This window comes from Schistocerca nitens, chromosome 7 (assembly GCF_023898315.1).
Source record: "Schistocerca nitens isolate TAMUIC-IGC-003100 chromosome 7, iqSchNite1.1, whole genome shotgun sequence".
Taxonomy (NCBI): domain Eukaryota; kingdom Metazoa; phylum Arthropoda; class Insecta; order Orthoptera; family Acrididae; genus Schistocerca; species Schistocerca nitens.
In genome coordinates this window covers 139,109,193-139,121,750 of record NC_064620.1, presented here as the reverse complement: position 1 = coordinate 139,121,750, position 12,558 = coordinate 139,109,193, and the positions used below count along the sequence as shown (strand labels likewise).

Here is a 12,558-nt window from a genome sequence, read left to right as displayed (position 1 = left end):
TGAACTATCAGTAGTATTACATCTCCAAACTCAACACATTAGATTTTTGTTTACTGGTTCCAATGAAGACGAATGTTTACGCTGCAACAGATCATCGAGAGATGAACTTTATTTCACGTCACGGAAACTGCTCCCATCATACACAAACGCAGAAAGAAACCAAGGCAAGTATTGGAATATGATCTCCTGAGAGCTGCACAGTGCATCGAAGTTGGTGTTGAAGTTCATGACTCCTTTGTGAGCTCCTGAAAATCAATTTTAAGTCGTCGTAATTATATAGTGGACCACTATAAATTTACCGTGAATTGTAAAACAGGTACTGTGAACTGTTGAAAATGTATGACCACAAAAATAGGTAACAAATTACTTAATCTCATAATGATGACAGATACCTGACAGCACATATCTCGGAAGCTTTCGAAATCGAGAATTTGTCTACAAGACTTTTCCTGTTTCACACGATTATACTATCACCTTCTTCAATGCTACCCCTTGCTACTAGGACATCCTTCATATGCCATCTTATGTGCCGCATGCGTGATAATGGCAAATGTACACCTTCCAGACATTGTCATATCCTTTCTGTATGTCCAAGGATGCCATATTGAGTGCGAAGCAGTGATAATATTATTCTCTTTGATCATTGTAAATCATACAGTAATGGAATGTCTTGTAAAATTCCGTCACGAAGCCGCACTAAATTTTTAGCCTCTGGTCTCACTATATAGCAATTAATTATTATTGGTTTTTCCATCTTAAGCTTACTGCAGTTAAAGATTATTTTTCGATAGAGACAGTTCTTTTAGGTCATTCTGGAAACACGGATACACAACGTGTCTCCTTGTTTTGGTGTTCATGGATTAAAACAGTATTTCCTTACAAAGTTGTCGTAAAAATAACCCCCAGTGTTCTTGTCTCTTGTTTACATATTCAGCAAACTGTTGCTTTTCCCTTCGTTGTTTGAGATCGAAAAAAGTTTGGTTGCGGATCCATTTTTGACAATTTTTTGCCTTTTTTAATCCATTTTTACTTACACTGAATTGATGTTGTTTCCACTTCACTTAGCTTCTGTGAACATTAACGAGAGATCAGTACTATAGTTTTACATGTTCTATACTCAGCACATTGCTTATGTTTATTCATTTCTTCTCTGTGTTGGTTGTGAGTGTTACCAACTTGTCCAATTTATTCTTTTTGTAAGTAATAGTGTGTGTGTATGATGAAGAGTGCTTATAAGAAAAGTAACAGGGAGGTGATGGGTAGTGGTGAATGAAGATTCAGCGGTGAGAGGTGGGGTGAGGGGGATATCTAGTAAGTGGTTGATATATGTGTAGAATTGTAGTCATACGTCTATAATTTGTATTATAGTAAGTGCTATATTAATTTAAAAAGTGTGTGGTTTGCCAGGTAGGCCTCATAATTTAGGAGTTGCTCCTTCTCTGTTACAGTTTTGTGAATGTGGTACTTCACTTGTAGGGTGAGAAGGTGTGTTTTGTTGTTTATCCTTATAGTTCCCAAGTCTGTGTCTCTGGTGGTCATTTTACGTTGGAGCTGGTAATAAATAATAATTGCTTCCAGTGTCAATTATTGGTGAATTAAATTGTAGTGGGGAGTAATACAAACATAAGTGTAATCTGAGAACTTTATTGCCGCAATAGCATGTTTGTACTGGCTTTGCATGCAGCAGGGGATGTGCAGTGTTTGGCGCACATATCAAGAAGGAGTCGCTTCCTCCTTTTTCTTGAAGTTCCAAGGCTGTGTCTCAGCAGAGCCAAAGAAGATAAACACGAGACCGCTGACGAGATACAGTCCAGACCCGATGAAGAAGATGATTCGCCACTGCTCTAAGGTATTCTGCAACAAAAAGAGACATAAATATGGTTACATCAAGTACCGAGTGTTACATGATCAGTTTTTCGACTCGTTATGAAGAATTTTAAACAATGGAAGTGGGATGCTGTTTGACGTGTTCGCTGTGCTGTTGCCCCAGGTCTGTTGAATGTTCTGACCGAGTCATTTGTAACGAAGAACGACGACTTCCTATTCACAATTTTACACCTCCACTTATAGACCGTAAACCATCTTAAGATGTGAGGCAGAAGGTACTACCATCCCTTTCCCTCTTTCCAGTGCCCTACATGGATCCTGCGCGGGAAGAGTGAGCGTCGGTAGACCCCAATACGAACTATGATTTATCTGATTTTCTCATCGTGAACATTTTGCGAGACATGTGTGGGAGGAAGTACTATGTTGTCCAACGCTTCCTGAAACGTACGCTCTATGTACACTGCCTGACAAAAACACGTGAAGCCCCTAGAAGACATGGTCGGATGGCAATGTGACTTTGTACACGTACCCGTCATCGCCGGGTATGTAAATGATCAAATTTACATTTTTGTGTGATTGGTAGAACGGCCTTCAGAGTGCGTTAGCGTTGATCATGTTTAGTTTCGTTGCCAGGCCTGGTAGGGAATATAAGAGGCGTAAACACAAAAGAAGACGAAGTAAATATTCCAGGATTTGAATCGAGAACAGCTGCCAACATGAGTAACGTAGAAGTAAATATCCTTAGAGTAGTGAAGCGCCGGCCGGAGTGGCCGTGCAATTCTAGGCGCTACAGTCTGGAAATGAGCGACCGCTACGGTCGCAGGTTCGAATCCTGCCTCGGGCATGGATGTGTGTGATGTCCTTAGTTTAGTTAGGTTTAATTATTTCTAAGTTCTAGGCGACTGATGACCTCAGAAGTTAAGTCGCATAGTGCTCAGAGCCATTTGAACCATTTGAAGTAGTGAAGCAACTTAAATAACTAAATAAAAGCAAGGCTTTTGGTCCAGACTGTATACCAGTTAGGTTCCTTTCGGAGTATGCTGATGCATTAGCTCTATACTTAACAAAATATACAACCGTTCTCTCGACGACTGATCCGGACCCAAAGACTGGAAAGTTGCACAGGTCACACCAATATTCAAGGAAGGTAGTAGGCGTAATCCACTAAATTACAGTCCCATATCGTTAACGTCGATATGCAGCAGGATTTTAGAACATATATTGTGTTCGAACATTATGAATTACCTCGTAGAAAACGGTCTATTGACACACAGTCAACATGGGTTTAGAAAACATCGTTTGTGTGAAACACAACTAACTCTTTACCCACATGAAATGTTGAGTGCTACTGACAAGGGATTTCAGATCGATTCTGTATTTCTGGATTTGCGGAAGGCTTTTAACAGTGTACCACACAAGCGGCTCGTAGTAAATTGCATGCTTATGGAATATCGTCTCAGTTATGTGACTGGATTTGTGAGGTCACAGTTCGTAGTAACTGACGGAAAGTCATCGAGTAAAACAGAAGTGATTTCTGGCGTTCCTCAAGGTAGTGTTATAGGACCCTTTGCTGTTCCTTATCTATAAAAACGATTTGGGAGACAATCTGAGCAGCCGTTTTCGGTTGTTTGCAGATGACGCTGTTGTTTATCGACTAATAAAGTCATCAGAAGATCAAAAGAAATTGCAAAACGATTTAGAAAAGATATCTTAATGGTGCGAAAATTGGCAGTTGACTCTAAATAACGAAAAGTGTGAGGTCATCCACATGAGTGCTAAAAGGAGTCCGTTAAACTTCGGTTTCACGATAAATCAGTCTAAAAGCCATAAATCCAACTAAATACCTAGGTATTACGATTACGAACAACTTAAATTGGAAGGAATAGATAGGAAACGTTGTGGGGAAGGCTAACCAAAAATTGCGTTTTATTGGCAGGACACTTAGAAAGTGTAACAGACCTACTATGGAGACTGCCTACATTACGATTGTCCGTTCTCTTTTAGAATACTGCTGCGCGGTGTGGGATGCTTACCAGATAGGACTGACGGAGTACATCGAAAAAGTTCAAATAAGGGCAGCACGTTTTGTATTATCACGAAATATGGGAGAGTGTGTCACAGAAATGATACAGGATTTGGGCTGGGCATCATTAAAAGAAAGGCGTTTTTCGTTGCGACGGAATCTTCTCACGAAATTCCAATCACCAACTTTCTTCTCCGAATGCGAAAATATTTTGTTGACACCGACCTACATAGGGCGGAACGATCACTACGATAAAATAAGGGAAATCAGAGCATGTACGGAAAGATATACGCGTTCATTCTTTCCGCGGGCTATACGAGTTTGGAATAATAGAGAATTGTGAAGGTGGTTCGATGAACCCTCTGCCAGGCACTTAAATGTGATTTCCAGAGTATCCGTGTAGATCTAGACGTTGAGCGATCACTGAGAAGGACGCGCAGATGCGACGTACTCGTGTGAGACAGCGATATGAGCACCTGGCAGAGCTTAAAAGGGGCCTCACTTTGTGTCTCCATGTGGCCAGCTGGTTGAATCTTGGTACATCCAGATTTTTGTGGGACATTCGCATGTGACAGTGTCCCAATATTGGACTGCATGGGAACGTGAGGGAAGCTATACTCATCGTGAAGGTTCCGCTCGATCACGTCTGACTACCAAAAGGGCGGAAAGCCGTACTGTGCACCGAGCACATCTTAACCTCTTCAGATTTTTGCCTGCCATCCGAGAACAGGTAATGGACTCAGTGTAATATTCTGTGTCTTCCCGCACCGTTGGTTGGAGACTAGCGGCAGCCGCACCAGACAAATGCCGTCCCACGTGTGGTCTGCTGTTAACACCACCTGACAAACGCCTGCAATAGGATTGGTGCCGTGACTGTGAAGCATGGAGTGCTGATGAATGGCGTCACACTGTGCTCAGCGATGAATCACAGTTCTGCACTATCCCTGGAAGACCAATGTCTGCGAGTATGGCGCCGACCTAGGGAGAAGTCCTATGTTTCCTACGTTTTGGAGGCATCGGGGTGTGCTGAGCCATCAGGTATGACTTCAGGTCAGGGATGGTAGGAACAAAGGTACCTCACGGACATCCGGCGTCCTCATGTGTGACTTCTCAGTCGACAGTATCCTGGCACCGTTTTTCAACAGAACGATTCTCGTATACACATGACACGTGTGTCTAACTGTCTGCGTGTGGTTAAGGCAGTCCAGTGATCCGCATGGTATCCACATCCGTCCCTAATAGAACACATGTGGGACCTTTCTCGGACGTCAACTACATCCCACATCGAGCATCCAGGACATCAAGGACCAGTTACAACAGTGGTGTACCAGTTAGCCTCAGGGGAGGATACGACTGCTTTATGACACCCTTCCCAACAGAGTCTGTGCCACGCTGGGATGCCGCGTGGTCTTGGGCGCCCTGCCAAGTTACACACGGCTGCCCCCGTCTGGGGTTCGAGTCCTCCCGCGGGCATGGGTGTGTGTGTGTGTGTGTGTGTTGTCCTTAGCGTAAGGTAGCCTAAGTTAGATTAAGTAGTGTGTAAGACTAGGGACCGATGACCTCAGCAGTTTGGTCCCATAGGAGCTTACCACCAATTTAAATTTTTTTTTTCCGAGTCTGTGCATGCGTCCAGGCCAGAGAGCGTGCAACGCCATACTAATTAAGTAGGCTCGTACAGCCAAGTTCTTTGTACATTTACTCGATTTTGTAATCATATATCATATCAACATGTGAAGATCCGTTTATTAATTTCGCGTTATAGCTGCTGCAATACCACTGAAAATGTCTGTTCATGAATTATAGATGTGGCCAAAGTAAGTGACTTTAAATCTTTATGAAGTTTGTTCTCATTCTGGTACTGATTCTATGAATTGAGCTGTTGGTCTGAAAACGAAGTGTTTGGATTATGACAAATTTAATTAAGGAATGACTATACTGGGCGGCAGTGGTTACTATTCCGAGTTCCATGAACAGGTCTCTGCAGCTCGTTCTGGGTACACTGCACAAATAACTCGCATTGCCTATTCGATGAATGAAGGAAACGGCTGAGAGCGCATCTCTCACGTTCCTTGTGAGGGCTGTATGACGATTCCCTGAATAAGGCTAGTGTACTGTTGTGCAGGTGCGTTTGTTTGTGAGAATCTGGGTAATAATGCCGAAAGCAGCCGTCAGATGGGCTTTTAATTCTTTATTTGTACTTACACCTCCTTCTAAGATGTACCCGACGACGGCCGGGAAGATGAAACCAGTGCAGGTGCCGATTGCGTTCATTATACCGTACAGAGATCCTGGAAGAAAAAAAAAATCAAGACACTTTTAAGCTTCAGAACACTGCGCTCAGAGTGAAACAAAACGGCAACAAATAACAAGGAAAATCCTTGGCTACAGCACACTATTTCGTAGAATATCTTAGACTTCTAAATTAGTAAAATAATACGAAGAATAGTTAGTAAAAAAAATCTCAGGGTGGAATCAGTTTTCCGGGAAAATAGCTAGTGAGCGAAACGCTCTTTATTTTTCATAGCAGCCATGGACCTGCATGGTTCAAATTCAGTTAGAGCTGTATTGGCTTGACTCTTCCTCATGGAAACTTCTGTTCCACACAAATAAAAATATAAATATTAAATTTAGCTGTACATAAATACTCTTGAGTCACGACTAGGACTCTTCCACAATACACACATTTTGGTAGAACAAATGTAAATTGACTGGAGAAACAATAAGTAACTCCGTTCAAAAAATGCTCACTAGTCGCTTGTGAGAGCTGTAGGAATTGTAGTACAGACATTGTAGTATGTGTGTATGTGTGTGTGTGTGTGTGTGTGTGTGTGTCAGTAGGGTGTATGCACGTAGTAAGATGGTTGATGTGGAGACGTGGCAGAATGGCAGAAAGGGGCTGTCGTGTTCTGACGAGCCTCTGATGACACCATGAATGAAATTGCTCCATTTTTGGTGTACCAACGCGGACTGTCTGCAGCGAACAGTGTAAGAACAGTGCTCATAAGAAGATCCCAACCGACAGGGACTTCAGACGGGTGTCAACCATTGTCAATGGTAATCGGTTCCAAAACTGATAATAATTTCTGCTGTCTCTGTATGTAGGTCCATCTGAGTTTCCGACCGGACACTGCAACAGCAACTGCATGCCACAGACACCTGGGATCGCTTTCCTCGCAAAAGGTCGGCTGGTCATAGCAGCAAATGGAGCTGCATGTCCTCAGTGGGCCAAACAACACAGTGGGCAGTGGATGACTCGAGGCGTGCAGCGGGGTTCAGCGAGTCGCCATTTTGTTTCGTTTCAGATGAAACGAGCTGTCGAGTCCACCAGCAGTCCAATAAGGCGTTTAACACGCAGCGTGTGGAGTGTGTAGTCCAGTACTGCAGTCGTTCCGTGATGTTTTGGGGGTACTTTTCGTACCGCGACTTCGGCTCACAAATTCAGGTTACCGTAAAGGTGAACCATGATATTCATTTCAACGTTCTTGGTAACCAAGTGTTACTCTTCCTTGAAATTCTTCATGATGAGAACACGTCTTTGGTTTGACGTACACTTGGGCAGTTCAACGTGACTTATATAATTTATGCTACTAAAAATTGTGTTGCATTAGGCTTTACCGACGGACTAGTTGTAAGTATGGTTCTCGGACGAGACGTCAGATGTCATTTCGGAATTTCCACAGTATATTTAGTCGGCGAAATTGACCGACACCTTGAGGTGCGGCGAACACACTACTCACAAGGGAGAATCCTCATCGCACACCCCTCAGATTCAGTGGTAAGATGGCCCAGTGAATAGCCCGTCAAGTACTGAAGACAGATCAAGCAACAGCATGAAAGGAAACCACATCAGTACCTCACGTTAACAAACGTGTAACTCGAATAAAATTTCGGAAATAGTTCAAAGTTCATTCAGCCGTGTTTTAAATTATAGTTCCACGTTGGCTAACCAATTAAAAACATAAGTTCAGATCACTCACATTTAATCGCGAAAATATTATGTCCTGCTCTCCTAACGTGAATTATTCTGAATTCACAGGCTAGCTCATCGCCGAAATATTTCAAAATATTCGCTGCCGACACTCGTAAAAAAAAAGCAAGTCCACAAGTTTTATGAATTTTCCCGGACACTACCGAAACGCGACCTAATCGCCACTCATACGTTCTTTGCTGCTCCAGTGCACCCAGGCGAGCCACAAATGATCAAATCAAAAGGTTCATCGGCTATTTAAGCACTTGCATTGCCGCTAGTCAAATAAGCGCCCTTCCGTCTGCCGGTAAATACTTATAAACTATTACACTACTGGCCATTAAAATTGCTACACCAAGAAGAAATGCAGGTGATAAACGGGTATTCATTGGACAAATATATTATACTAGAAGTGACATGTGATTACATTTTCACGCAGTTTGGGTGCATAGATCCTGAGAAGTCAGTACCCAGAACAACCACCTCTGGCCGTAATAACGGCCTTGATACGCCTGGGCATTGAGTCAAACAGAGCATGGATGGCGTGTACAGGTACAGCTGCCCATGCAGCTTCAACACGATACCACAGTTCATCAAGAGTAGTAACACGCGTATTGTGACGAGCCAGTTGCTCGGCCACCATTGACCAGTCGTTTTCAGTTGGTGAGAGATCTGGAGAATGTGCTGGCCAGGGCAGTAGTCGAACATTTTCTGTACCCAGAAAGGCCTGTACCAGACCTGCAACATGCGGTCGTGCGTTATCCTGCTGAAATGTAGGGTTTCGCAGGGATCGAATGAAGGGTAGAGCCACGGGTCGTAACACATCTGAAATGTAACGTCCACTGTTCAAAGTGCCGTCAATGCGAACAAGAGGTGACCGAGACGTGTAACCAATGGCACCCCATGCCATCACGCCGAGTGATGGTACGCATTTCTCCTCCTTAGACGAGGCATCACAACAACGTTTCACCAGGCAACGCCGGACAACTGCTGTTTGTGTTTGAGAAATCGGTTGCAAATTTTCCTCATGTCAGCACGTTGTAGATGTCGCCACCGGCGCCAACATTGTGTGAATGCTCTGAAAAGCTAATCATTTGCATACCACAGCATCTTATTCCTGTCGGTTAAATTACGCGTCATCTTCGTGGTGTAGCAATTTTACTGGCCAGTAGTGTAATTTTATACTGCACGTATAAACCAAGAAAAAAATCCATGTACAGACAAGCAGATGTTTACAATTTAAGAAGAATTGGAAGATTTATTCAAGAGAAAGAGCATCGAACAGTTATTCGGCTTCGCATTGGTTGATAGAGTTATTGTATGTGTTCCTGAGGGATATTGTGCCAGATTCTGTCCCACTGGCGCATTAGTTAATCAAAATCCTGAGTTGGTTGAAAAGCCTTGCCCACAATGCTTCAAACGTTCTCGGTTGGGAAGAGATCTGGCGACCTCGCTGGCCAAGGCAGGATTTGGGAAGCATGAAGACAACTAGAAGAGACTCTCGCCATGTGCAAGCGGGCATATCTTGCAGAAACATAAGCCCAGGATGACTTGCCATGAAGGACAGCAAAATAACGCGTAGAATATCGTCGACCTACCGTTGTGCTGTAAGGGTGCTGCGGATGAGAACAAAATTAGTCCTGCTATGAAGTGAAATGGCACCCCAGACCATCACTCCTGGTTGTTGGGCCGTATGGCAGGCGACAGTCGTGTTGGTACCCCACCACTGTCCAGCGCGTCTCCAGACATGTCTTCGCTAGTCATCGGGGCCCAGTTCGAAGCGGGACTCATCACTGGAGACAATTCTACTCCAGTCTATGAGATTCCTGGTCGAAGACGTGTCTGGAGGTGCACCGGACAGTGGTGGGATACCAACCTCATTGTCGAGTACCATATGGTTCAAATGGCTCCAAGCACTATGGGACTTAACATCTGAGGTCATCAGTCCCAGAGACAAAGAACTACTTAAACCTAACTAACCTAAGGACATCACACACATCCATGCTCGAGGCAGGATTCGAACCTGGACCGTAGCAGCATTGCGGTTCCGGACAGCGGCCGGCTCGAGTACCATATGGCTCGACAACTATTGCACATCGATGGCCTATTACATATCCGATGTTAATACCAGGGAAAATACCTCCCATCTGCAGTCTCTATGGGATCGGATGATCAATGAGTGGCTTCAGTGTGACATATCTGAAAAAAAAATACGTGGACTCTCTTCCCTGTCGATCTGAGGTAATTATCAAAGTTATAGAAGGATTTACACGGTATTGGCGTGGTATCTTTTGCGGCGGGGAGAGGGGGGGGGGGGGGTGGAGGGTAACATATTCTTTTGCCCCATGTGCTCTTAATATAATGCTTATTGTGAGGCTGTAATACTAATTTTTCGTTCGTAGTAAACTGAAGCTCAGTATCGACTCTTTCAGTTATCATATTGGCTTTATTTTATTTTATTTTTTGCAGAAGACTTAGCTGGTAGGGGACGTCTTTACCGTACAAGACTGGACGAGAAGCAGCTGGCTTGTCTAGAGCTTATCCCCGATTCCAGACCTGTGTCGCTTATTTTCATGCAATCTTTGCGGAAGACGAGACTGGCTTTGTTGCAGATTGCAAGTAGCTCTGCTGGTTAATTACTTAAACTGTCTTTATTTCGCGTAAAATTCGTGTATCAAGCAAAACGCACAAACGAATACCTCACGAGGCCGCCGCCACCACACAGCCACAGCCCTGGCGGCTCTCAGCTATATGCAACTGCCTCCAGATGGCGCTCCATCTCCATCTACATGGATACTCGGCAAATCACATTTAAGTGCCCGGCAGAGGGTTCATTGAACGACCTTCACAATTCTCTATTGTTCCAATCATGTATAACGCGCGGAAAGAACGAACACCTATACAACTATCTTTCCGTACGAGCTCTGATTTCCCTTATTTAATCATGGCGATCGTTTCTCCCTATGTAGGTCGGTGTCAGCAAAATATTTTCGCATTCGGAAGAGAAAGTTGGTGATTGGAATTTCGTCAGAAGATTCCATCGCAACGAAAAACGCCTTTGTTTTAATGACGTCCATCCCAAATCCTGTATCATTTCAGTGACACCCTCTCCCCTATTTCATGGTATTACAAAACGTGCTGCCCTTCTTTCAACTTTTTCGATGTACTCCGTCAATCCTATCTGATTAGGATCCCACACCGCGCAGCAGTATTATAAAATAGGACGGACAAGCATAGTGTAGGACATTTTCTAAGCGTCCTGCCAATAAAACGCCATCTTTGGTTAGCCTTACCCACAATATTTTCTGTCTATTGTTCCAGTTTAAGTTGTTCGTAATTGTAATTCCTAGGTATTTAGTTGAATTTACGATCTTTAGATTTGACTGATCTATCGCGTAACCGAAGTTTAACGTACTCCTTTCAGCACTCATGTGGATCACATTACACTTTTCGTTATTTAGGGTCAATTGCCAATTTTCGTACCATACAGATATCTTTTCTCAATCGTTTTGCAATTTGTTTTGATCTTCTGACAACTTTATTAGTCGATAAACGACAGCGTCACCTGCAAACAATCAAGAGGGCTGCTCAGATTGTTTCCCAAATCGTTTATAGAGATAAGGAACAGAACAGGGCCTATAACGCTACCTTGGGGAACGCCAGAAATCACTTCTGTTTTACTCGATGACTTTCTGTCAATTACTACGAACTGTGACCTCTCTAACAGGAAGTCACAAATCCAGTCACATAACTGAGACGATATTCCATAAGCACGCAATTTCACTGCAAGCCGCTTGTGTGGTACAGTGTCAAAAGCCTTACGGAAATCCACAAATGCAGAATCAATCTGAAATCCCTTGTCAATAGCACTCAACACTTCATGCGAGTAAAGACCTAGTTGTGTTTCACAAGGACGATGTTTTCTAAATCCATGTTGACTGTGTGACAATAGACCGTTTTCTTCGAGGTAATTCATAACGTTCGAACACAGTATATGTTCCAAAATCCTGTTGTATATCGACGTTAATGATATGGGCCTGTAATTTACTGGATTATTCCCAGGACCTTTCTTAAACATTGTTGTGACCGGTGCAACTTTCCAGTCTTTGGGTACGGATCAGTCGTCGAGCGAACGGTTTATGCTGTTGTTCGGTATGGAGCTACTGCGTCAGCATACTCTGAAAGGAACTCTAATTGGTATACATTGTGGACAAGAAGACTAGCTTTTATTAAGTGATTTAAGTTGCTTCACTACTCAGAGGATATTAACTTTTACGTTACTCATATTGGCAGCTGTTCTTTATTCGAATTCTGGAATATTTACTTCGTCTTCTTTTGTGAAGGCATTTCGGAAGGCTCTGTTTATTTATTCTGCTTTGGCAGCACTGTCATCGATAGTATCTCCACCGTTATCGCGCAGAGAAGGCACTGATTGTGTCTTGCTGCTAGCATACTTTACATACGCCCAGAGTCTCTTTGGATTTTCTGCCAGGTTTCGAGACAAAGTTTCGTTGTGGAAACTATTATAAGCATCTCGCATTGAATTCCGCGATAAATTTCGAGCTTCTGTAAAAGATTGACAATATTGGGATTTTGCGTCTGTTTAAATTTAGTATGTTTGTGTGTGTGTGAAATCTTATGGGACTTAAGTGCTAAGGTCATCAGTCTCTAAGCTTACACACTACTTAACCTAAATTATCCTAAGGACAAACACGCACACCCATGCCCGAGGGAGGACTCG

The 12,558-nt window shown here is 43.4% G+C and overlaps 1 protein-coding gene across 1 annotated transcript in view; it reads right to left on the bottom strand.

Annotated features, from left to right (window-relative positions):
* Nucleotides 1-1,713: 1,713 nt before the first annotated feature.
* The window catches only part of LOC126195503 (sialin-like), a 758,511-nt gene continuing 747,666 nt past the window's right edge, over nt 1,714-12,558 (bottom strand). The window contains exons 10-11 of the mRNA XM_049934131.1: nt 6,053-6,138; nt 1,714-1,854 (exon numbers count right to left, since the gene is read on the bottom strand). Of these exons, the coding sequence (XP_049790088.1) occupies nt 1,714-1,854; nt 6,053-6,138 (227 nt within the window). The remainder of the gene's footprint in view (nt 1,855-6,052; nt 6,139-12,558) is intronic.